The sequence below is a fragment of the Petromyzon marinus genome, unplaced genomic scaffold (assembly GCF_048934315.1).
Source record: "Petromyzon marinus isolate PM22_M1 ecotype Great Lakes invasive population unplaced genomic scaffold, UKy_Petmar_22M1.pri1.0 PM_G_Scaffold_98, whole genome shotgun sequence".
Lineage (NCBI taxonomy): Eukaryota > Metazoa > Chordata > Hyperoartia > Petromyzontiformes > Petromyzontidae > Petromyzon > Petromyzon marinus.
Window position 1 is genome coordinate 69,338 of NW_027423055.1, and position 26,856 is coordinate 96,193.

General features: G+C 52.2%; 1 protein-coding gene across 1 annotated transcript; it reads left to right on the forward strand.

Annotated features, from left to right (window-relative positions):
• On the forward strand, positions 1-26,556 carry LOC116937722 (ephrin type-A receptor 4-like). The gene is made up of 12 exons (XM_076063275.1): positions 1-424; positions 4,259-4,323; positions 7,477-8,149; positions 8,763-8,918; positions 9,754-10,122; positions 14,443-14,567; positions 19,674-19,794; positions 20,838-21,041; positions 22,764-22,825; positions 23,303-23,518; positions 24,279-24,428; positions 26,344-26,556. The coding sequence occupies exons 1-12, from the start codon at positions 316-318 to the stop codon at positions 26,539-26,541; spliced, it is 2,448 nt and encodes an 815-aa protein (XP_075919390.1). The 5' UTR covers positions 1-315; the 3' UTR covers positions 26,542-26,556.
• The last annotated feature ends 300 nt before the right edge of the window (positions 26,557-26,856 follow it).

A 26,856-nucleotide genomic window follows, 5' to 3' on the forward strand; every position in this document is an offset into this window, starting at 1 on the left:
GTTAATAATTCATTGGTGTCTTCTCCAGCTGGGTCAATCATTAATCGTACACACCCCACTCACTCTGACTCATTCCATTCTTTTAAATCCTCTCGCCTGCTCGTCTCCCTCGCAGGAGGAAAAGAGGAGGGTTGGTGAACCGAGCCGATCCATGCATCACCACCACCAGCAGCAGCACCACCACCACCAGCACCACCACCACCAGCAGCAGCACCACCACCAGTAGCAGCACCAGCACCACCACCACCAGCACCACCACCACCAGCAGCACCACCACCAACAGCAGCACCACCAGCACCACCAGCACCAGCAGCAATGTCCCCAGGCTCCATCTCCGCGCCCCTCCGCAGCTGCAGGAGTCTGGCTCCATCTCCTGTCGCCGTTGGCATCGTCGCCGTCTTGGCGGTGGCCGCTGCTTACGAAGGTGGGCGCAGCGTTGGTGGTGCACCAGGGGTTGGTGGTACACACACAGCGTTGGTGGTGTACACACAGTGTTGGTGGTGTACACACAGCGTTGGTGGTGTACACACAGCGTTGGTGGTGTACACACAGTGTTGGTGGTGTACACACAGCGTTGGTGGTGCACCAGGGGTTGGTGGTGCACCAGGGGTTGGTGGTGCACCAGGGGTTGGTGGTGCACATACAGCGTTGGTGGTGCATCAGGGGTTGGTGGTGCACACGCAGCGTTGGTGGTGTACACACAGTGTTAGTGGTGTACACACAGCGTTGGTGGTGTACACACAGTGTTGGTGGTGCACACGCAGCGTTGGTGGTGCACAGTGTTGGTGGTGCACCAGGGGTTGGTGGTGCACCAGGGGTTGGTGGTGTACACACAGTGTTGGTGGTGTACATACAGTGTTGGTGGTGTACACACAGTGTTGGTGGTACACACACAGCATTGGTGGTGTACGGTGCTTTTTTCAGGAATATTTTTGCTGGCGTTTTTTTTCACGGATTTTCTGTTTGCACAGTCACCACATAGTCACTCTGTTTTCTCGTTCGTGTTTTTGTGTTTGTTGCCGTTGCACCCGATTCAAGAGCCGAACGGCTCACAGGGGCTATAACCAAAATAAACTGAAACTGAAGAAAAAAAACATCTGATAAACTGAAGGTGACAAAAACACAAAGCGGCTCGTGGCTCCGCACAACGATGGCTCTTTGAAAGCTCTGCGTCTCTCTCCGCGTCTCTCTCGTTCCCCGCGGAGTCAACTCGTTCGCCGAGACGGAGCGCTCCGACGGAGCCTTTGACGCTAGCAGGCGAGGCTGCTCGCTTGTTTAGACGACGCCGACGCCGCTCGAAGCGTCTCACCGCGTGCTGAGATGATGCACAGCGAGCGGTGACCACAAACTGATGATGATGATGCCCCGCGTGGCGGCCACGTCAATTCTCGATGTGGGGGTGGGGGTGGTGGGGGAAGCGGAGGACACGGAGGGAAAAATCCACGCGACCACATGAAGAGAGAGTGTGTACGTGTGTGTACGTGTGAGTGTGTGTTTGTGTACGTGTGTGTACGTGTGTGTACGTATGTGCGTATGTGTGTGTACGTGAGTGTGTCTGTGTACGTGTGAGTGTGTGTCTGTGTACGAGTGTGTGTGTTTGTGTACGTGTGAGTGTGTGTACGTGTGTGTACGTGTGTATATATGTGCGATAGTGTAGCGGTTAGCGTGCTGCGCTATGAACCTGGCAACCCGGGTTCGATTCCCGCTCACGGCCAACACCAGTGACGATTATTCGAACCGGTCCCGGGCCTCCCTTAGGTCGACTCAGCCTCAAATGAGTACATTGCCACTAGGGAGACAAAGGCGGTCGGGCGTGGTGCTGGCCACCCACCCCCTCGTGTACCGTTTCGGCCTTCATAGGTGCTCGCTAACAGCACTTGCCCCTACAGTCTGTTAAGGCTATATGGGGATCTTTGTCTTATCTTGTACGTGAGTGTGTCTGTGTACGTGTGAGTGTACGTGTGTACGTGTGAGTGTGTGTCTGTGTACGTGTGTGCGTGTGAGTGTGTGTCTGTGAGTGTGTGTACATGTATGTACGTGTGAGTGTGTGTCTGTGTACGTGTGAGTGTGTGTCTGAGTACGTGTGAGTGTGTGTCTGTGTACGTGTGTGAGTGTGTGTGTCTGTACCGGGGGAATCTCCATTTGGTACAGATATAATGGGAGGCTGTTCGATGCCCGGGTGCGGTCAAGGGATGGCTCCCTATTGCTCAACCACGTTATGTATGCTGATGATTTGGTAATAGCTGCTCATTCAGAGGAGGAGTTGGAGACGCTGCTGCTGAGACTGGAGCGTGCCACTAAGAGATGGGGGCCTTACCTTCAGCCACACCAAAACTAAGCACCTGCCTGGATATTTTGTACCATCAGACACTCCACCCCCACAACTCCCAATCGGTGATGGGGCAGTTGTGGAGAGAGTGGAGAGTTTCCCATACCTGGGCAGTGTGCTTATGACTGGCTCCAGTTTAACAGCAGAGGTCTCACTCCGAATCAGTCAAGCGGCAATATCTTTTCATCGGTTGCGTAACGCTGTGTGGAAGCTACCTGGTCTGTCGCTCCGCACTAAGCTTCAGGTCTTCTCGGCCACGGTCATTCCCTCCCTTCTCTACGCTTGCGAAACGTGGACCCCCTTAATGGAGCATTTTCGCCAGTTGGAAACATTTAGGCTGGCCTGCCTACGATCCATCCTGGGTTTAACCAGACTGGATTGTGTGAGGAGCTCACAAATCCTTGAAAGATCTGGGCAAGGTCCCATCGATGAGCTCCTCCGGCAGGCAAGGCTGGGTCATGTAGCCCGCATGCCCAGCCACCGCATGCCGAAACAGCTTTTGTTCGGCCGGATCGAGGGGGATAAACGGACGCGGCACGGGCTAGAGAGGAGATGGAGTGATGTGGTACGGGAGGACGTGGAGCTGAGTGGACTTGTCGATGACTGGTACCAGCGGTGTCAAAATTGGCCTCTGTGGAGGAGGCTCGTGAAGGACGCTACTGGGCAGTTGGAGGCAGTCGCCCTCCAACAACAACGGAGGGTGGAGGAGCGATGCTCACAACAACGAGCGGAGCGCCGGGTGGCTAAAGCACAGCAGGTTGGCACAGTAGGGGGCACAGGTGGTGCACCAGCCAGTCATTTCGGTCATCTCAGTCAGTCGACCCGTGGCACCTTGGTCTGCCCCGTGACCTGCCAGCGTGACCTCAAGGTGCACATGGCCTGGCACAAGCGTCATGATGTCACCGCCACTTAGTGGCGAATGGCGGTTGTTGTGTGTGTGTATGTAGCTGTTAGCGCGCTGCGCTACGAACCCGGCGACCCAAGTTCGATTCCCTCTCACGGCCAACACCGTCAGTGACGATTCTCTGAACCGGTCCTGGGCCTCCCCTAGGTCGACTCAAGCTCAAATGAGTAACCTGGTGCGGTGTGTAGTAAACATCGCCACTGGGGAGACAAAGGCGGCCGGGCGTGGTGCTGGCCACCCACGCTCTCGTGTGCCACAGTGCCAGTAGCCTTGGTAGGTGCTGCTACTCGCGAGCAGCAGCAGCACTTGCCCCGGCAGTCCGTGACAGCCGTCGTGTACACGGTGGTGGGGATTTTTTGCACGCGGCGTTTTATATTAAATATTTGCTGTTTTTTTCCAGGATGTTTCTGTTACGCGTTGTCGCTTTAAGATGTTCTGTGTTCATATTTTGTTTGTTGCGGCTGCACCCGACTTGAGAGCCGCATGGCTCACAGCGCTATCTCCATAGATATAAAAGGCAAAGTTGTGATTGTGTGTGTCTGTTCAAAATGTTTAGCGTACTTCCCGACATGCAACAAACTGGAAATTTGCCACGTGGGTACTTTCCAGACTGTACACCATCCTAAAATTATAAAAATACACTTTTGCTTTTTCTTTAGGGGGGTAGCTCAATAATGCATCTATTTTTTTTGCACGTCAAGTGAGCTGTGACGTCAAATCTGTCATGTGACCCGCGCACGTGGAAGCGTAACGCGTTGTAGTGTAGTGACCCAAGTTCGATTCCCGCTCACGGCCACCGCCGGTGACGATTATTTTTTTACCGGTCCTGGGCCTACCCTAGGTCGACTCGGCATCAAACGAGTACCTGCTCTGCTGTGTGAACATCGCCACTGGGGGGACGTGGTGAATCCTCGTCCCGGGCGTAGCCGGGTAGTACAGCTCGTACCTAACAAACTTGAAACTTCGTCTCTCTCTGTGTGCGCGCGTGCGTGTGTCTCTCCCCCCACCCACCCACCCCGCCGCAGTGGACCTGCTCGACACGGAGACCACGCAGGGTGACCTCGGCTGGGTCGCCTCCCCGCCCGACGGGGTGAGTCGAGCGTGGAGGCCACGAGACCTCTGTGGATGTTCGGGGGGGGAGGGGCGTCCATAGATGACGTCACGCACTTAGGGGGCGGGGTCAGACATTTGTGACGATGCGTGACGAGAGAGGGAGGTTTGAGAAATGTGACGTCACATCATCAAAATGCGCAACTTTAAATAAATACAGACAACACTAAGTTGCCTCGGTGGGAGTAGTTACATTGGAGAAACCAAACGACATGTCTCGGACCGCATTCGTGAACACAAAGCAGACCTGAAACACGGTAGGACCAACACCTCGGCCGTAGCAGATCACTGTTATAATTAAGTAGGCTCACATGACATTGACTTCTCCAAGACAGAGGTTCTTTGCAAGCCATCTGGCTACCATGAGAGATTCGTTCATGAGTCTATTCACATATACAAACACAGAGACAATTTCAACCGAGAAGATGGATTCTGGCTTAGCAATCATTGGAAGGATTTGATAAACCATTTCGGGTCTTAATTGATTGTTCACGCTTACGGTGGCTTTCAGACCTCATCCATTATTTTTCGTCTCCCCCCTCCTCTTTTCCGAACATAGATGGACTCGTCCTTCTGAACTGCCAAATTGCTCTCCGTGGTGCTAACGTAAAAAAAAAACGCCACTTTTTTCAAAATTTCTTGCTGTGATTTTCACACCTGATGATGATTATGTTAGGGTCATCGGCCCCCGGGATCTCTCCTGCCTGCGACCCTGCCCGCGAAGTACCGACGCCCCCAGACTCTCCACTAGTGTGGGAGCTGCCGCCGCTGCACTCCTCACCGGGCGGGGAAGGGCCGCCGCGCTCCTGTTCCCCCCCCTGGACTGTCGAGAGTGATGCCTTACCGGCAGGAAACCCAATCTTCCTCGCTCGCCTCATGGTCCTTGTCGTGTGCAGGTCCTTGAGGGTTGGTAGATTGCAGGCAATTACCTTCTCAGCAGTGTGGATGATACGCTGCAGTCTGCTCTTGTCCTTGGCAGTGGCAGCAGCGTACCAGACGGTTATGGAGGAGGTGAGGATGGATTCAATGATTGCTGTATAGAATTGCACCATCATTGTCTTTGGCAGGTTGAATTTTTTCAGCTGCCATAGAAAGTAAATCCTCTGTTGAGCTTTCTTGGTGAGGGAGCTGATGTTCAGTTCCCACTTGAGGTCCCAGGAGAGAATAGTGCCCAGGAAGCGGAAGGACTCTACAATTTTGACTGGGGAGTCTAACAGAGTGATGGGGGTGAGTGGGGCTGTATTCTTCCTGAAGTCCACAACCATCTCAACTGTCTTTAGAGCATTTAGCTCTAAGTTGTTCTGGCTACACCAGGTCACCAGGTTGTCAGCTTCCCACCTATAGTCAGACTCATCCCCACCAGAGATCAGCCCAATGAGGGTGGTGTCGTCCGCAAACTTCAAGAGTTTGACGGACAGATGATTGGAGGTGCAGCTGTTGGTATACAGAGAGAAGAGCAGTGGGGAAAGGACGCAGCCCTGAGGAGTTCTGGTGCTGATGGAGCTGGAGTCAGAGACTTGTGTTCCCAGCTTAACGCACTACTTCCTGTCAGACAGGAAGTCTGTGATCCAGTAGGGCACGTTCAGCTGGAAGAGCTTGTCCTGAAGCAGGGCAGGGATGATGGTGTTGAAGGCAGAGCTGAAGTCCACAAACAGGATCCTAGCGCAGGATGCTGGGGCGTCCAGATGCTGTAGGATGAAGTGGAGGGCCATGTTAACTGCGTCGTCCACAGACCTGCTGGCTCTGTAGGCAAACTGAAGGGGGTCCAGGAGAGGGTCTGTGATGGCTTTGAGGTGTGCCAGGACCAGGCGCTCAAAAGACTTCATTACCACAGATGTAAGGGCGATCGGTCTGTAATCATTTAGTCCTGTTGGCCTTAGCTTTTTGGGCACAGGGATGATGGTGGAGGACTTGAGACAGGCTGGTACATGGCATGTCTCCAGGGAGGTGTTAAAGATGTAGGTGAACACCGGAGACAGCTGGTCAGCGCAGTGCCTGAGGGTGGCTGGAGAGACAGAGTCCGGCCCGGCTGCTTTGCGTGGATTCTGCCTCTTGAAAAGTCTATTAACTTCTCCCTCCTGAAAGGAGAGAGTCGTCTCTGTAGTATGGGTGGGGGATGGGGCCTCTTGAGTGGGAAGGGGTAGTTCAGGACAGTCCAATTGTCTTTCAAATCTGCAGTAGAACTCGTTCAGGTCGTTGGCCAGGCGGGAGTCGTTAGTGGTGTGGGGAGCTCTGGGCTTGTAGTTGGTGATCTGTCTGAGCCCTCTCCAGACAGAAGCAGAGTCGTTAGTAGAGAACTGGTGTTTTAGTCTCTCTGAGTACAGTCGTTTAGCCTCTCTCACCGCTTTGCTAAACCTGTTCTTCGACTCCTTGAATCTGTCTCTATCTCCACTCCTAAACGCTTCCTCCTTCTCCAACCTCAACCTTCTGAGCTTTGCTGAGAACCAGTGCTTGTTGTTGTTAAAGTTCACCCTGTTACGTGTTGGGATACAGCAGTCCTCACAGAAGCTGATGTAGGACGTCACAGCCTCTGTGAGTTCATCCAGACTATTGGTAGCAGTCGTGAACATATCCCAGTCAGTACAGTCTAAGCACGCCCGCAAATCTTCCACAGCCTCACTGGTCCACTGTTTAGATGTCCTCACAGCAGGTTTACAGAGTTTTAGTTTCTGCCTGTATGCAGGAATCAGGTGGACCATGGCATGGTCAGAGTGTCCTAGTGCGGCTCGGGGGACGGCGTGGTAGGCTCTACTCACTGTAGAGTAGCAGTGATCCAGAGTGTTCCCTTCTCTGGTTGGGCATTTAATGAATTGTATGTATTTGGGGAGTATTTGGCTGAGATTACCTTTGTTAAAGTCGCCAAGTACGATAACCAACGAATCTGGATTTGCTCGCTCCACACTCAGAATCTGATCGGCGAGCATGCGTTGGGCCTCTTTAACCTGAGGACACGGCGGCAAATAAACTCCGACCAAAATGAGCGACGCGAACTCGCGAGGCGAGTAAAACGGTTTACAGGTTATAAAAATTGATTCAAGGAGTGGAGAACAATGTTTCAGAATCACTGTGACATCTACACTCCCCCCACACTCCCTCCCACACTCCACTCCCTCTCCCCTCACCACGACCGCAGTGGCAGCAGCCTACGAGTGGCCAACGCTCAAGGCCCAGGCTGTACCAGGCGCAGTGCCGCCCCGCCGTGCCCAGGCAGGACAAGTGGCTGCGCACCGCCTGGATCCCGCGCGGCGACGCTCGCCGCGTCTTCCTCGAGATCCGCTTCGGCTTACGGCGCCGGTGCCCCCGTCGCCTCCCGGCCGCCGCCGCCTCCGCCGCCGGCTGCGACGACGACGCGTTGAACGTTTACTACCGGGAGTCGGACGACCCCGGCGACGTTGCCGCCGGGGTCTTCGCCGACGACGAGCGGCGGCTCTTCTCCAAGGTCGACGTCGTCGGCTCGGGCGGGTCGGAGGTCGAGGCGGCGGGCGACGTGGGGCCCCTCTCCCGGGGCGGCCTCCGTCTGGCGTTCCGCGACACGGGGGCCTGCGCGTGGCTGGCGTCCGTGCGCGTCTACCGCAGGCGCTGCCCGGCCCTCACGCTCCGCCTCGCCGAGTTCCCCGACGCTCCGGCCGCCGGCGACGGGCCGTGGGCGCTGTCGGAGGTGACAGGGGCGTGCGTGGGCCACGCGCTCCGGCCCGAGGGGGAGCCGGAGCCGGCGATGTTCTGCAACGCCGACGGCGAGTGGGAGGGCCACCTCGGGAGCTGCGTCTGCCGTGCCGGGTACCAGCAGGCGGGGAACGCCTGCCAAGGTGACGCGTTGGGATTTGTTTTAGTAGATTCATCATCGCTTACCCTCGAGAGAGATGTGGAAAGACCCAGCGGACCTCCCACACACTCACTCGCCCACTCACCCACTCACTCACCCACTCACTCACCCACCCACCCACCCACCTACTCACTCACTCACCCACCCACCCACCCAACCACTTATCCACCCACCCACTCACTCACTCACCCACTGACTCACCCACTCACTCAACCACTCACCCACCCACTCACTCACTCGCCCACCCACTCACTCACTCACCCACCCACTCACTCACTCACCCATTCACCCAACCACTCACTCACCCACTCACTCACCCACTCACCCACTCACCCACCCACTCACCCACCCACATACCTACTCATCTACTCACTCACCCACTTTCTCACTCACCCAACCACTTACCCACCCACGCACTCTCTCACCCACCCCATCTCATCTCTCTCCCCATCTGCTCATCTCTCTCCCCATCTGCTCATCTCTCTCCCCATCTCTCGCTACTGACAGCACCAACAGTCTGTAAAGGTTCATAATAAAGGTGTTAAACTGAGTCTGTAAAGGCTACAGGTCGGGGGGCGGGACCTTTGTGCGTGCAGTGTGTGAGCAGGGCTCTTATAAGGAGACGGCCCAAGACAGCTCCTGCTCCCGGTGTCCGCCACACAGCACGGGCAGCGTCATCGGAGCGACGTCCTGCACCTGCCACGATGGATACTTCCGGCCCAGCGGCGAGCCCCAGTCTGTGGCCTGTGCAAGTTCGTTCACTATGCGCCATACACTACATCATACACTACTACACTATACAATACTACACTACACTATACACTATTACACTACACTATACACTACACTACTATACTACACTATACACTACTACACTACACTATACACTACACTATACACTACCTACTATACTACACTACACACTACACTATACACTACACTATACACTACACTATACACTACTACACTATACTATACACTACACTATACACTACTACACTACACTATACACTACACTATACACTAATACACTACAATATACACTACTACACTATACTATACACTACTACACTACACTATACACTACTACACTACACTCTACACTACTACACTACACTATACACTACTACACTATACACTACTACACTACACTATACACTATACACTACCTACTACACTACACTACACACTACACTATACACTACACTTTACACTACACTATACACTACTACACTACACTATACACTACACTATACACTACTACACTATACTATACACTACACTATACACTACTATGCACTATACACTACTACACTATACACTACACTATACACTACCTACTACACTACACTATACACTACACTATAAACTACTACACTACACTATACACTACACTATACACTACTACACTATACACTACACTATACACTACCTACTACACTACACTATACACTACACTATACACTACACTATACACTACTACTATACACTACTACACTACACTATACACTACACTATACACTACACTATACACTACCTACTACACTACTCTATAAACTCCGTTCCGCCCCCCCCCCCCCCGGCCAGAGCCGCCGTCGGCCCCCAGGGACGTCGCCACCTCGCCACTCTCCGCCGCCGCCTCGGTGACGCTCCGGTGGAGCCCGCCGGCGAATCCCGGCGGGCGCTCCGACCTCGCCTACTCCGTCGTGTGCCGGCTCCACCCGCCCCCCCGGCAGGGGGGGGGGGGTGGGGAGAGGGGCCAGGAGCCGGCGCCGCCATGCGGCCCGGCCGTGAGGTTCCGGCCTCCGCTCCCGCTGACGAACGCCTCGGTGGAGGTGAGCGGCCTGCGTGAGAACACCGCCTACACCCTGGAGGTGCACGCCACCAACGGCGTCTCCCGCCTGAGCGGCGTCCCCTCGGCGTTCGCGGCCGTCCACGTCGCCACGTCACGGGATCGTGAGTCGTCGTCCCCTCCCCTCCTCCTCTCGCTCACGGCCATCGTCTTTCTTTTTTTGAAATCTCTTTTTCATCTTTAGATATTTAGTCGTTTTTGTCAAATATTTTTTTCTATCTTTTTTTAAATGGTTTTTTAAAATATATATTTTTAAATACATTCTCCTTTTTTAAAAGCTATAACATGCATATAACATTATAATAATATTATTCTTAAATGCTATGCAAAAACATGACAATTATATTACGATTAAAGACAATGCCGCCTGCATTTGCAGCCAGCCAATCACCGCTCTGCATCTTAGTTGGCCATCTGCATTTGCAGCCAGCCAATCACCGCTCTGCATCTTAATGATCCGCCTGCCTTTGCAGCCAGCCAATCACCGCTCTGCATCTTAGTTGTCCGCCTGCATTTGCAGCCAGCCAATCACCGCTCTGCATCTTAGTTGGCCGCCTTCATTTGCAGCCAGCCAATCACCGCTCTGCATCTTAGTTGTCCGCCTGCATTTGCAGCCAGCCAATCACTGCTCTGCATCTAAATTGTCCGCCTGCATTTGCAGCCAGCCAATCACCGCTCTGCATCTAAATTCGCCGCCTGCATTTGCAGCCAGCCAATCACCGCTCTGCATCTAAATTGTCCGCCTGCATTTGCAGCCAGCCAATCACCGCTCTGCATCTAAATTGGCCGCCTGCATTTGCAGCCAGCCAATCACCGCTCTGCATCTTAGTTGTCCGCCTGCATTTGCAGCCAGCCAATCACCACTCTGCATCTAAATTGTCCGCCTGCATTTGCAGCCAGCCAATCACCGCTCTGCATCTTAGTTGTCCGCCTGCATTTGCAGCCAACCAATCACCGCTCTGCATCTAAATTGTCCGCATGCATTTGCAGCCAGCCATCACCACTCTGCATCTAAATTGGCCGCCTGCATTTGCAGCCAGCCAATCACCGCTCTGCATCTTAGTTGTCCGCCTGCATTTGCAGCCAGCCAATCACCGCTCTGCATCTAAATTGTCCGCATGCATTTGCAGCCAGCCAATCACCGCTCTGCATCTAAATTGGCCGCCTGCATTTACAGCCAGCCAATCACCGCTCTGCATCTTAGTTGTCCGCCTGCATTTGCAGCCAGCCAATCACCGCTCTGCATCTTAGTTGGCCGCCTTCATTTGCAGCCAGCCAATCACCGCTCTGCATCTTAGTTGTCCGCCTGCATTTGTAGCCAGCCAATCACCGCTCTGCATCTAAATTGTCCGCATGCATTTGCAGCCAGCCATCACCACTCTGCATCTAAATTGGCTGCCTGCATTTGCAGCCAGCCAATCACCGCTCTGCATCTAAATTGGCCGCCTGCATTTACAGCCAGCCAATCACCGCTCTGCATCTTAGTTGTCCGCCTGCATTTGCAGCCAGCCAATCACCGCTCTGCATCTTAGTTGGCCGCCTTCATTTGCAGCCAGCCAATCACCGCTCTGCATCTTAGTTGTCCGCCTGCATTTGCAGCCAGCCAATCACCACTCTGCATCTAAATTGTCCGCCTGCATTTGCAGCCAGCCAATCACCGCTCTGCATCTTAGTTGTCCGCCTGCATTTGCAGCCAGCCAATCACCGCTCTGCATCTAAATTGTCCGCATGCATTTGCAGCCAGCCATCACCACTCTGCATCTAAATTGGCCGCCTGCATTTGCAGCCAGCCAATCACCGCTCTGCATCTTAGTTGTCCGCCTGCATTTGCAGCCAGCCAATCACCGCTCTGCATCTAAATTGTCCGCATGCATTTGCAGCCAGCCATCACCACTCTGCATCTTAGTTGGCCGCCTTCATTTGCAGCCAGCCAATCACCGCTCTGCATCTAAATTGGCCGCCTGCATTTACAGCCAGCCAATCACCGCTCTGCATCTAAATTGGCCGCCTGCATTTGCAGCCAGCCAATCACCGCTCTGCATTTGCAGCCAGCATCTTAGTGTCCGCCTGCATTTGCAGCCAGCCAATCACCACTCTGCATCTAAATTGTCCGCCTGCATTTGCAGCCAGCCAATCACCGCTCTGCATCTAAATTGGCCGCCTGCATTTGCAGCCAGCCAATCACCGCTCTGCATCTTAGTTGTCCGCCTGCATTTGCAGCCAGCCAATCACCGCTCTGCATCTAAATTGTCCGCATGCATTTGCAGCCAGCCATCACCACTCTGCATCTAAATTGTCCGCCTGCATTTGCAGCCAGTGAATCACCGCTCTGCATCTAAATTGGCCGCCTGCATTTGCAGCCAGCCAATCACCGCTCTGCATCTTAGTTGTCCGCCTGCATTTGCAGCCAGCCAATCACCGCTCTGCATCTTAGTTGGCCGCCTGCATTTGCAGCCAGCCAATCACCGCTCTGCATTCATAATAATTCATAATAAAGGTTTTTGGGTTAGATCGCGTTTATTTATAAATGTGTCGTAACCCTCCACCACCCGACACGGCCAATCAGCAAAGAAAAGTGTCACGTTGACAAAAGACAAATAATTCACTACTTCAGCCCACCGGTGTGTTGAAGAGTTAATCCACATTTACAGTTTGAGTACGACGTTTCGCTGGTAAATACTTCCAGCATCATCGGGCAATTCACCAGAATGGTAAAGCCCTCGCTTGCTCCCGGTTTTATATAGAGCAGAAGAGTGACGTCATCACTTAACTCATCAGGTGCAGTGATTAGAGGCGGAGGGGGGGGTAATGTAATTATATAATCGATTAGTAATCAGTCATTGGTTATGATTAGTAATGAGTTGTAGATTAGTAATTCTTTAAATCAAAATGTAATGTGTATTATTTAATAATACGCTTCCAGGCCGCACTGAGCCGGTAGCTGTCAGAGCGATTAAAGTTATTCTTGTTCCTCTCAATTTCAATGGATTCTCTAATTAGTCTTTGCCAGTAATAATTAGTTTTACACACCACTGCAACATTGTCAAAATCAATTGAGTGTCCTTGTTGACAAGCATGTTCTGCCACTGCCGACAGTTGTGTTTGAGATAATTTAATATTTCTCTGATGTTCTTTTAGTCTTACGCTGATGTTACGTCCCGTCTGCCCAATGTAGCAGCTGCCACATGAACAATTAATCCGATATACACCTTCTGTTGATAGTTTAGGTAATGCGTCTTTAGTGCAAGATACTAGTTTTTGAATTTTGTGTACTGTACCAAATCTTACTGTAATGTTTTGCTTTTGCAAAACGCGGGCTAATTTGTCAGTTACTCCTGAGATATATGGAATTTTTATTGTTTTAACAATCTGGTCGCTTTCAGTAGTATTGCTTTGCGATCGTGATTTGGCATTCAGTGCTCTGTTAATTTGAGCATTATTGTAGCCATTCTGTCGTAGTGCGTCTTTAACGTGTTTAATCTCTCTCACTAGACTCTCACCATCTGACACTGTTTTCGCCCGATGCACGAGCGTCTTAATAAGAGAGGATTTTTGAGCTGGATGATGATGTGATTCTGCATTCAGATAGGCATCAGTGTGCGTTTGCTTTCTGTAAACGCTGTGTGTTATTTTACCGTTTAGGCCATGTCCAAGCAAAATATCTAGGAATGGGAGTGTATTATTCACCTCCATTTCCACCGCTCTGCATCTTATTTGTCCGCCTGCATTTGCAGCCCGCCAATCACCACTCTGCATCTAAATTGTCCGCCTGCATTTGCAGCCAGCCAATCACCGCTCTGCATCTAAATTGGCCGCCTGCATTTGCAGCCAGCCAATCACCGCTCTGCATCTTAGTTGGCCGCCTGCATTTGCAGCCAGCCAATCATCGCTCTTCATCTTAGTTGTCCGCCTGCATTTGCAGCCAGGCAATCACCGCTCTGCATCTAAATTGTCCGCCTGCATTTGCAGCCAGCAAATCACCGCTCTGCATCTTATCTCGGCGTCTCTCGCTGCTCCTGTTCGCCCCAATGCGACCTCACACATCCGTGCACACCGCTTGCAAACCCCCCCAGCGCGTGCGTTACTCCACTACACATGTAACATTATAATTATATTATTCTTAATGCATATACCACTCTAATTATTATTCTTAAAGACAATGCATCATCTGTTATTATTATCATCATCATAGCCATGTTCGCATGTTCACCACAAAGCACCGCGTGTGTGGCTGTTGCAAGTTGAGTTGATGGCTCGCAAAGCGGCGTCCGTCTGCTTGGTGTTTGAACATCTCACCGCAACTCGTATTTCATTTAGCAGCAAGGGGAAACGCACACCGATTGTCACTCACCGCACCTCGAGACGGGGGCCAGGGGGGTAAACAAACGAGTTAGCGCGTGACCACGTGCTGTGATTGCCCGCAGCACCGTCACCCGTGGTGCTTGTCCACACGGAGATTGTCTCTGAAGACGCCGTCCTGTTGACCTGGGCCGAGCCGGAGCAGCCCAATGGCATCGTTCTGGACTATGAAGTCAAATGCTTTGACGAGGTGCGTAGCGGCTCGCGATTATCCATTTTACTTGCACGCGCGTGCGTGCTGAGCGGTGGTGCAGCGGTACGCGCAACGCTGCGCTACGAACCCGGCGTCCTGAGTTCGATTCCCGCTCACGGCAACCGGCACCGGTGACGATTATCTGAACGAGTCCTGGGTCTCCCCTAGGTCGACTCAGCCTCAAATTGAGTACCCTGGTGCGGTGTGTAGTAAACATTGTTGTATATATAGGTGTTATGAAAATTGATGAAAATAATGAAAATTAAATGAAATTTGAGATTCGCATAATTTATCCGAAATTATGTTAATCAGTGTAATTATGCACATAAATTATGCTGATTCGAGAGATAATCGTATTAATTTATGCGAGTGGGCGTGGTTATGATAATGCAGGTCGTTATGGATTATCAGGTCGAGCCTCGGTGACGAGGATTGTGTTATGAATTGGAATAACGCAATTAATCGTATGCAGTGACGCAGGCGTTGTGAGCGTGAATGAGAGAGAGTCGATTCGACTCTGCTCTTTAATTCCGTATTATCGATAAGGATACGATTACTCTCGATTGAACATTATGAATTATGTGTGTTATGGATTATGTGTGGTGATAGTGTGCTTATGATAGGTCCCCAGGATTCAGATAATTTTTGGATAATATGAAAACTCAATCTCGGGATTTGGAATTTCAACACAGCGTTAACATGATAACATCACGATTGCGTTGTTTCACCTCGATAGCGGCACCTGTGGTTAATTCCCGACGCGTAACGCAATCGATCGGTTGTTGAGAGAGAGATTAAAAACATGCGAATTATTCTATCAAACCTTAACTTTATAATATGCAAACTCGTATACTTGAATTGTTACACAACACGGCACTTGGTCTTTGATTCGTATCCAATCCTTAATACATTCTGATATGCGAAGTTATTATGCTTGAAATCGTCAGCACAGTACCACGTTGATGTTCGTTCATTGATTCATAACGATTATGAATTTAAAGCGTTCGACTGAAATACTTCTAATTACCTTATCAACACCACTCGATGGCCGCAATGCTTCGTTACTTGAATTGTCACACAACACAGCATTCGGTCATTGATCATGCGCGGCCCTTAATGCAATTATTGTCACGTTGTTAACAATAGGATGACTGATTATTATCCAACGCTACTCGTTGAAAGGGCACTCCAACCAGTATTATTCTTGGAGGCACAAATATGCGTTTGAATTCGTTATTTCATTCGTGGATACCAGCACCTCTCATACACACACACACACCTCTAATACACACACACACACCACCTCTCACACACACACACCACTCCTCATACACACACACACCACCTCTCATACACACACATCATACACACCACTCCTCATACACACACACCCACTCATACACACACACACACCACTCCTCATACACACACACCTCTCACACACACACACACACCTCTCACACACACACACCACCACTCATACACACACACACCACTCCTCATACACACACACACACACACCTCACACACACACCACTCATACACACACACACACCACTCCTCATACACACACACACCTCTCACACACACACACCACTCATACACACACACACCACTCCTCATACACACACACACCACTCACACACACACACCACCCCTCATACACACACAGACCACTCCTCATACACACACACCACCCCTCATACACACACACACCACTCACACACACACACCACTCCTCATACACACACACACCACCTCTCATACACACACATCATACACACCACTCCTCATACACACACACACCACTCATACACACACACACCACTCCTCATACACACACCTCTCACACACACACACACCTCTCACACACACACACCACCACTCATACACACACACACCACTCCTCATACACACACACACACACACCTCACACACACACCACTCATACACACACACACACCACTCCTCATACACACACACACACCTCTCACACACACACACACCACTCATACACACACACACCACTCCTCATACACACACACACCACTCACACACACACACCACCCCTCATACACACACAGACCACTCCTCATACACACACACCACCCCTCATACACACACACACCACTCATACACACACACCTCTCACACACATACACACACACCACCCCTCACACACCACCCCTCACACACCACCCCTCATACACTCACAACAACAACAACAATCGCCACTAAGTGGTGGTGAAGTCACCACGACGCTTGTGCCAGGCCATGTGCACATTGAGGCCACGTGAAGTGTCGAACGCCCGCTGGCAGGAGGTCACGGGGCAGACCCAGGTGCCACGGGTCGACTGACTGAGATGACTGGCTGATGCACCACCTGTGCCCCCTACTGTGCCAACCCGCTGTGCTTTAGCCACCCGGCGCTCCGCTCGTTGTTGTGAGCATCGCTCCTCCACCCTCCGATGTTGGTGGTGGTAGTGGTACGCCACTCAAGACATTGATGCATGCACAAGTCGCTCTCCGCTCCTCCACTATTGAGAGACAGTGTTCTTCCTCTTCCCACGAAGAGGTGGCAAAAACCCCACCTGCCACCAGCACACCAACCACAATCACCGTTACCGCCATTGCCATCTTCACCCTCGAGCAACGGGGATGGAGCGAAGCGCGTGACAACGAGCGTGCGACTGGGAATCATGTCGCAGCTGGAGGGGGTGGTGTGACCTGGCCTTGACCAGGTCACTAAAGCAGAGATGTAGGTCTTGCTGGAATTCCCTACACATCTGCTGTAGCAGACGGACAGAAAATATCGCATCTGTGCAGGACCGCCCTTTCCTGAAACCGCATTTGGGCTCCGCAAGCCTCTCCTCAGCGTGCCTGGCAAGGCGATGTTGAATAATCCTTGCCAGGACCTTTCCCGGCACACTGAGGAGTGAGATGCCCCTGTAGTTGTTACAGTCTGTGCGGTCCCCCTTCTTAAAGAGGGGGACCACCAGGGCATCCTTCCAATCCTGTGGAACCTGTCCAGTGGTCCAGACTGTTGTTATGATGTTATATAGGGCAGTCTGTGCACAAACGCCACCCTCCCTCAGCATTTCGCTTGGGAGATCATCTCTGCCCGGTGCCTTTCCTGGTCTCAGACTCCGGATCGCCTTCAGTGCTTCCTCAACAGATGGCACCTCAGCCAGCCACTCACAGGGGGTGACTTCTTCCAATATTTGAGGCACCGCAGCCTCAGCAGGGTCATCCCCACTTTGTGCCATGATGTTTTCCTGGCTGAGGGATTTCCCCTCCTCCAGGACCTCACAGAAATGCTCAGCAAATCTGCAAACCGGTTCCTGGGGGTCGGAGATTGGATCACCGTTTTTTCCCCTAATGTTGGTAATAGGTGTGGCGCTGCAGGTTGCTTTTTTGATGGAGTTAAATAGAGATTTGTGATCACGGGCCACTGAGGCAGACTCCATCTCCTCAGCAACCCACGACCACCACCCATCCTTGCAGCGCCTCACAGCTCTCCGAACCTCCGAGCGAAGGCTGCGGTAAGCCTCCTCATTCTCTGACGTGGGATTCTGTAGCCGATGACAGTGGGCCTGTCGCTTTTTCTAAACTATCCTGATCACCTCCTCTGTCAGCCAGGGTCTCTGGGGAGGTCTGGACTGCGTAACCAAAGCAGCCAATGCAGCTGCATGAGTCACAGTCCTAAACCTCGCCCAGTTACCCTCGACATCAGGAGGAGTGGGGGACGATGCCAACCCCAGCCGCAAGCGATGATGAAATTCTCGCTTGCAACTTTCATCAGATAACTGAGACTAGGCCACTTTAGGTTGGAATGGGGTCCTGGGTGTACACCCACCACTGGAGTGGAAGAATGGCAGGCGCATCTCACAGATGACTAGTCGATGGTCAGAGGGCAGATCAGCTCCACGGTAGGTCCTGGTGTCAAGGACATGGGCTCGCATCCGCTGATTCGTCACTATGTAGTCCAGCAGATGTTCTTGCTTGGACCCGGCATGCATCCATGATGTTGTGTGGATGCGCCAATGCCGGAACAGCGTGTTGGTAATTACAAGCCCATGGGCTGAACAAAAATCAAGCAGCCTCCTACCGTTGTTATTGAGCTGATCTGGCCCATGCCCTCCAATCACTCCAGACCAGGTGCCAGCATCATGACCAACTCGGGCATTGAAGTCACCAAACAAGATGACTCTATCCCGAGGGGCCACTTTAGCCAGCACCTGTGACAGGTCATAGAAGGCATCTGACTCATCGGCTTTGCCTGCATCCCTCCACGGATGTTCGTCTTCGGTGGGGCATAAGTAACCACGACCACCACTCCTCGTCTCCGGTTGATGGGAAGGCGAGCCCAAAGTAGCCTGGGGCTTACAGCTTCCCACACCTCATCACCACGCTCCCACGCCCCCTTCATTCTTGTGTTCAAAAGAAGAGCCACACCCTGTTGTTTGGCAGTCTGCTGCCTCGAGTAGAGGACTGTCCACCCCTCATTGTGGCAGGAGCCAGAACCGGTCCACCGGACCTCCTGAATGCCACAGAGATCCAGGCGGTACCGGTCCAGCTCCCGACAGAGGAGTGGCAGCCTCTCCTCCGCAGTGAGCGTTCGAACATTCCACGTGGCCACACGAAGTGGCTTTTCGTTGTTTCTGGAGGAGACCCGAGGGTAGAGATTCAATCTCCTGGCTCTGCCAATTGGGGTTTGGCCAGGAGACGTCATAGACGCCTGTCCCCCCGGGGCCTCCGGCACAAGCTTATTAGTTAAATTTTTTATTCGTAGTTTCGTGGTAAAAATGTTGAAGGTGGAGGGGTTACCGGCCCCTCGTACCCGTCCAGAGCCCCCGTTTAGCCACTGTGGTGGTCACAGACGCCATGAGAGGAGGGGCCAATCGGAATTGGCCCTCCCCCCACAGCACTGTCCACGACAGAGTTTCCCGTCCGGCACCACGAGGAGGTAGGGGGTTGTTTTGCCGGACACTCACACAAACACCACCCCACACACACCACCCCTCACACACCACCCCTCATACACTCACACACACACACACACCCTATGCACGGTTAATTTCGCCGTTGCCACCCACAGTGAAGATGCCGGGCTTCAGGCTGTACATTGACCCACACGACTACGACGAGCCCAGCGATGCTCTCCGCGAGTTCGCGACGGAAATCGACGCCTCGCGAATCAAACTTGGACGCGTCATCGGAGCAGGTGAACGGGGGGGGGGGGGGGGGGGACGGGGGCGGGCACGTCTGTACCGTGGTACCCGTTAACTAAAACTTACTCATAGGGTGCCCACTTCAAATGTTGACACTGCTGAGAATTTGCAACGATGCCGCAAGAAATGTTTGTGCCTCCGGGGCTCTGGAGACCGCCTGGAGAAGGTTCCAGGCGCACGGTGACAACGACGGCGAATGAGTGGGTCAAACTCTTTGACTTTTGGAAGCTATTAACGTTACATTTGTTATCATGTTTAACACGTAGGCTTTCGCGAACCCAGATCATCCATACGTGACAAGCCTTACTAGTTGGCTGTGTCGGGTGGTGGCGAGTTTAACCATACATTTATACATTTACGTGCACTAACCAGAGAAAAAAAATCTCCATTATGGATTTGTTATCATGTTACAGCGTAGTATTATTATTATTATCCGTTCTCTTTCCATGAAAAACCAATAGTCCAATATAAGTGTTAACATTTTCTTTGGTTCTTTCGGTAAAGTCACGTAGAATGAGAATAAAATAATAAATTGATAAAATAAAATAACACAATAATATTCTCACGACGTTTCGGCCACAACACAAGCGGCCTTCGTCAGGTGAAGGGGACGAGACTGTCTTGCTCCAGCGCTGTCCTCCAGACAGTCTCGTCCCCTTCACCTGATGAAGGCCGCTTGTGTTGTGGCCGAAACGTCGTGAGAATTTGATTGCGTTATTTTATTTTTTCAATTTATTATTTTATTCTCATTCTACGTGGTGGTGACTTTACCAAAAGAACCAAAGAAGATGAATCCTCGCAGTCACGAAAGCTTCAAATCGAAAAGTGTTAACGTTGTTTTGAAGCACCCCGTCGATTGCCGTGGGTTCACACTCCCCAACGCATGCACCACGCAGCGACCGGCCAGTGCACAACCAGCAACCAATCGGCACGTTTTATTCACGTGACGAACCTTACTTAGCAGCTGGATGGGGGGGGGGGGGTCCTCACACCTGCTCTACGTGCTGCTCACTGTCATCGACCCCTCGACCCGCAGGAGAGTTTGGGAAGGTGCACGTCGGATACCTGAAGCGCCAGGGCAGCAGCGGAGGGGCGGCGACAGTGCGCGTGGCCATCAAGACGCTGAAGGGTGGATCCAGCAAGCAGCAGCAGCAGCAGCAGGACTTCCTGTGCGAGGCGAGCGTCATGGGCCAGTTCGAGCATGACAACATCGTCCGCCTGGAGGGCGTCGTCACCAAGAGTGAGCTTCGAGAACGTCCAATCGATGCCACACGCATTTTAAACAAACTAAAACTGGCAATTAATCTTTGTTCGTTTTTTTTCCGGTAAAGTCACGTATAAATAAGAACTAATAAAATAACATAATTGCGTACGACGTTTCGGTTGCAACGCAAGCAGCCATCATCAGGTACAGAAGAGCAAAATTTAGGAGAGAGGGGAAATACATAACCCCAGATGTATACAACCGAAATGTCGTATGCTATTATGTTATTTTATTATTTCTTATTTATACGTGACTTTACCGAAAAAATACAAAGATTAATTCCTGCAGTCACGAAAGCTTCGAACCAAGTTTAAAACTGGCAAGTCTGTTATGTAGCTGGCTGTCCAGCTGATTATGCCCGTTGTTGTAATCACTGGTGATTGTACTCAGATTGGAAATGTTGTGGATTTGCTCTCCAACACACCGGTGTGGTGTACTTGTATACTACACTATACACACTGCACATTACACTATACACTACACTATACACGACTATACACTACACTCCTCTATACTACATTATACACTACTATACACTACATGCCACTGGTTCTTTACGTTCTACAGATGTAGATGCCACTGGTTCCTCACGTGCTGCAGATGTAGATGCCACTGGTTCTTCACGTTCTGCAGATGTAGATACCACTGGTTCTTCACGTTCTGTAGATGTAGATGCCACTGGTTCTTCATATTCTGCAGCTGTAGATGCCACTGGTTCTTCACATTCTGCAGATGTAGATGCCACTGTTTCTTCACGTTCTGCAGATGTAGATGCCACTGGTTCTTCACGTTCTGCAGATGTATATGCAATTGGTTCTTCACGTTCTGCAGATGTAGATGCAACTGGTTCTTCACGTTCTGCAGATATAGATGCCACTGGTTCTTCACATTCTGCAGATGTAGATGCCACTGGTTCTTCACGTTCTGCAGATGTAGATGCCACTGGTTCTTCACGTTCTGCAGATGTAGATGCCACTGGTTCTTCACTTTCTGCAGATGTAGATGCCACTGGTTCTTCACGTTCTGCAGATGTAGATGCCACTGGTTCTTCACGTTCTGCAGATGTAGATGCCACTGGTTCTTCACGTTCTGCAGATGTAGATGCCACTGGTTCTTCACGTTCTGCAGATGTAGATGCCACTGGTTCTTCACGTTCTGCAGATGTAGATGCCACTGGTTCTTCACGTTCTGCAGATGTAGATGCCACTGGTTCTTCACATTCTGCAGATGTAGAAGCCACTGGTTCTTCACGTTCTGCAGATGTAGATGCCACTGGTTCTTCACGTTCTGCAGATGTAGATGCCACTGGTTCTTTGTGTTCTGCAGATGTAGATGCCACTGGTTCTTCACGTTCTGCAGATGTAGATGCCACTGGTTCTTCACGTTCTGCAGATGTAGATGTCACTGGTTCTTCACGTTCTGCAGATGTAGATGCCACCACCATCTATTGCGCAGAGGTTGAACCTCTGACTCTCGGTTCAGAACGGGCAACCGGACGTACGAACAGGTTTGTTCGTACCTCTGAGAGTTCGTAAGAGGAACATTCGTAAGTAGAGGAGTCTCTGTGTATGAACCCACAGCGACGCATTTTGGCAGAGATACAAGGTGTGTATGTAACCATGTGATGATGTTACGGTATAAGTCGTGAATGCTGTGCGTGGATTGCTAACGTTTGGTTTTCTTGTCCTCTCGACGAAGGTAAACCTGTCATGATCATCACCGAATTCATGGAAAACCATTCCTTGGATTTATTCCTCAGGGTAAGAAGTGGCAATGCCAAATGATGCGATCATCGGTGTGTTGCAGTCTCACACTCCTCAGCGGTTGTGTGTGTAACTGTCCACAAATGGAGAGCACACGGTGGCGTTGTTGTGTGTGTGTGTGCCGTAGTTCCTACTAACCGGGGCTCCGCTTGTGGTGACAACTGCACGCGTCTGCGTCAAACTTCCTTTGTACCTTACGTAGCCAACTGGCGCGGGGGGGGGGCAAACTAAACACAACAAGCGAGAGTTCTAAACAAATTAGTTTAGACAACGATGACTTAAACGCACATAGCAGCTCCCGGAAGAGCATTCCAGACGGCCGCACAACAAGCAGCACAACGTCACCCAGGCGGCTCCTCATCGCCTCCTCTTCTCCCTCCCTTCCTCTTCCTTCTCCCCCCTCTCCTCCCCCCTCTCCCCCCTCTCCTCCCCTCCTCCCGCCCTCTCTCCCCCCTCTGGCCGGGCACGGTGTAGATGAAGAAGGGGCACCTCGTGGTGACCCAGCTGCTCGGGATGCTGCGTGACGTCGCATCGGGCATGGAGTACCTGTCCCGCAGGGGCTATGTGCACCGCGACCTGGCCGCCCGCAACGTGCTCGTGAGTGGCGAGCTGACGTGCAAGGTGTCCGACTTTGGCCTCTCGCGGACGCTTCTACTGGACGCCGACCCCGAGGGAGCGTACACCTCCCGGGTAAGGCGGGGCAGGAAAAAAGAAGCGCCGGCGTCGTCGACGGCCGACGTTCGGCCGACGTTCGGCCGACGTTCGGCCGGAGTCGAGGAGAAGGCAAAGCCGCGCCGGCCCGGCGTGTGTCAGCGCGGCGTTACCGCTCCCTAAGGGGCTTCCGTTTTTCGCCGAAAGTACTTGCCGCCGCCGTGCGTCGAGCGAAATGCATTAACCTCACACACACACACACGCACACACGCACACACACACACATACGCACACACACACGCACACACACACACACGCACACACGCACACACACGCACACACACACACACACACGCACACACACACACACGCACACACACGCACACACACACGCACACACGCACACACACATACACACGCGCACACACACACACGCACACACGCACACACGCGCGGTGAAAGTGCGAACGTGCAGCGTACGGTGCCGTTGTCTTTGGGATTCACGGGTCCACACCGGAGACGGGTTTCTTGACGGTCTCGTCTCGCCGACGTCACACCGGGGAACGACGCCGAGGGGCGAACGGCACGAGGACAACGCCACCGTCGGGGCGTCCGTCGCTTGTGAGGTGGCGGTCCGGCGCGCCGCCTCGACGCGCCGCTCGGCGCGTCGAGGCGGCGCGAACTCGCGACGCCGGCTTTGACCCGGCAAACCCTTCGCCGCGTGCCGATGACGTCGGGCCGCGAGAGCCCCGCGTGCCGGACCCGAGGGCGAGGTCCCGTTGTGAATGTTCCCCACCAGGGGGGGAAGATCCCGATCCGCTGGACCGCCCCGGAGGCCATCGCACAGCTCAGGTTCACGTCGGCGAGCGACGTGTGGAGCTACGGCATCGTCGTGTGGGAGGTGACGTCGTACGGCGAACGGCCGTACTGGGACATGAGCAACCGGGACGTGAGTTCAGCACCGGCACCCCTGTGTGTGTGTCTGTGGTCTCTGTGTGTGTGTCTGTGGTCTCTGTGTGCGGCTGTGGGTCTCTGTGTGAGTAGTCTATGGGTCTCTGTGTGTAGTCTATGGGTCTCTGTGTGAGTAGTCTATGGGTCTCTGTGTGTAGTCTATGGGTCTCTGTGTGAGTAGTCTGTGGTCTCTGTGTGCGGCTGTGGGTCTCTGTGTGAGTAGTCTATGGGTCTCTGTGTGAGTAGTCTATGGGTCTCTGTGTGTGTGTCTGCGGTCTCTGTGTGAGTAGTCTGTGGTCTCTGTGTGCGGCTGTGGGTCTCTGTGTGATTAGTCTATGGGTTTCTGTGTGAGTAGTCTATGGGTCTCTGTGTGGTGAGTCTATGGGTCTCTGTGCGAGTAGTCCATGGGTCTCTATGCGAGTAGTCTGTGGGTCTCTGTGTGAGTAGTTTATGGGTCTCTGTGTGAGTAGTCTATGGGTCTCTGTGTGAGTAGTCTATGGGTCTCTGTGTGAGTAGTCTATGGGTCTCTGTGTGAGTAGTCTATGGGTCTCTGTGTGAGTAGTTTATGGGTCTCTGTGTGAGTAGTCTATGGGTCTTTGTGTGAGTACTCTATGGGTCTCTGTGTGAGTAGTCTATGGGTCTCTGTGTGAGCAGTCTATGGGTCTCTGTGTGAGTAGTCTATGGGTCTCTGTGCGAGTAGTTTATGGGTCTCTGTGAGTAGTCTATGGGTCTCTGTGAGTACTCTATGGGTCTCTGTGTGAGTAGTCTATGGGTCTCTGTGTGAGTAGTCTATGGGTCTCTGCGTGAGTACTCTATGGGTCTCTGTGTGTAGTCTCTGGGTCTCTGCGTGAGTACTCTATGGGTCTCTGTGTGTAGTCTATGGGTCTCTGTGTGAGCAGTCTATGGGTCTCTCTGTGAGTAGTCTATGGGTCTCTGTGTGAGTCGTCTATGGGCCTCTGTGTGAGTAGTCTATGGGTCTCTGTGTGAGTAGTCTATGGGTCTCTGTGTGAGTAGTACTCTATGGGTCTCTGTGTGAGTAGTACTCTATGGGTCTCTGTGTGAGTAGTACTCTATGGGTCTCTCTGTGAGTAGTCTATGGGTCTCTGTGTGAGTAGTACTCTATGGGTCTCTGTGTGAGTAGTACTCTATGGGTCTCTGTGTGAGTAGTACTCTATGGGTCTCTCTGTGAGTAGTCTATGGGTCTCTGTGTGAGTAGTACTCTATGGGTCTCTGTGTGAGTACTCTATGGGTCTCTGTGTGTAGTCTATGGGTCTCTGTACGTGTAGTCTATGGGTCTCTGTGTGAGTAGTCTATGGGTCTCTGTGTGAGTAGTCTATGGGTCTCTGTGTGAGTAGTAGTCTATAGGTCTTTGTGTGAGTAGTCTATGGGTCTCTGTGTGAGTAGTACTCTATGGGTCTCTGTGCGAGTAGTCTATGGGTCTCTGTGAGTAGTCTATGGGTCTCTGTGTGAGTAGTACTCTATGGGTCTCTGTGTGAGTAGTACTCTATGGGTCTCTGTGTGAGTAGTACTCTATGGGTCTCTGTGTGAGTAGTCTATGGGTCTCTGTGTGAGTAGTACTCTATGGGTCTCTGTCAGTAGTCTATGGGTCTCTGTGTGGGTAGTCTATGGGTCTCTGTGTGAGTACTCTATGGGTCTCTGTGTGAGTAGTCTATGGGTCTCTGTGTGAGTACTCTATGGGTCTCTGTGTGAGTAGTACTCTATGGGTCTCTGTGTGAGTAGTACTCTATGGGTCTCTGTGTGAGTACTCTATGGGTCTCTGTGTGAGTACTCTATGGGTCTCTGTGTGAGTAGTACTCTATTGGTCTCTGTGTGAGTAGTACTCTATGGGTCTCTGTGTGAGTAGTACTGTATGGGTCTCTGTGTGAGTAGTCTATGGGTCTCGTACCCCCCAGGTGATGGAGGCAGTAGAGGGCGGCTGGCGTCTGCCGTGCCCCATGGACTGCCCCATGCTTCTCCGCCGCCTCATGCTGAGCTGCTGGCAGCAGGAGAGCTCCTGGCGGCCCTTGTTCAGCCGCCTCGTTACCGCCGTCACTGACGCGCTGCACGACACGGCCAGGTGCGTTTGTGTGTGTGCGTCTGTGTGTGTGTGAGTTTGTCTGTGTGTGCGTGTGTCTGTGTGTGTGTGTGGGGAGCAAGAAAACAACCCCCTACCTCTTCGTGGTGCCGGACTGCAACGCTGTCGTGGGCGGTGCCGTGGGAGGAGGGACAATTTAAATTGGCCTTTCCCTTCATGGTGTTTGTGACCACCACAGCGACCAAATGGGGGATCTGGACGGGTGCGAGGGGTTGGTAACCCCTCCACCTTCAATTAATTACGACTAAATCATGAATGAAATTTTTAATTAATAAGCTTGTGCCGGAGGACAGGCATCTATGACATCTCCTGGCCAAAACCCCATTTGGCG

Bases quoted from the DNA above. Each gene is read 5' to 3' on its own strand.
- LOC116937722 (XM_076063275.1), top strand. From the start codon at position 316: ATGTCCCCAGGCTCCATCTCCGCGCCCCTCCGCAGCTGCAGGAGTCTG. The intron at 19,795-20,837 runs GTGAACGGGGGG...CTCGACCCGCAG, and splicing joins TGGACGCGTCATCGGAGCAG to GAGAGTTTGGGAAGGTGCAC. The intron at 21,042-22,763 runs GTGAGCTTCGAG...CTCTCGACGAAG, and splicing joins GGAGGGCGTCGTCACCAAGA to GTAAACCTGTCATGATCATC.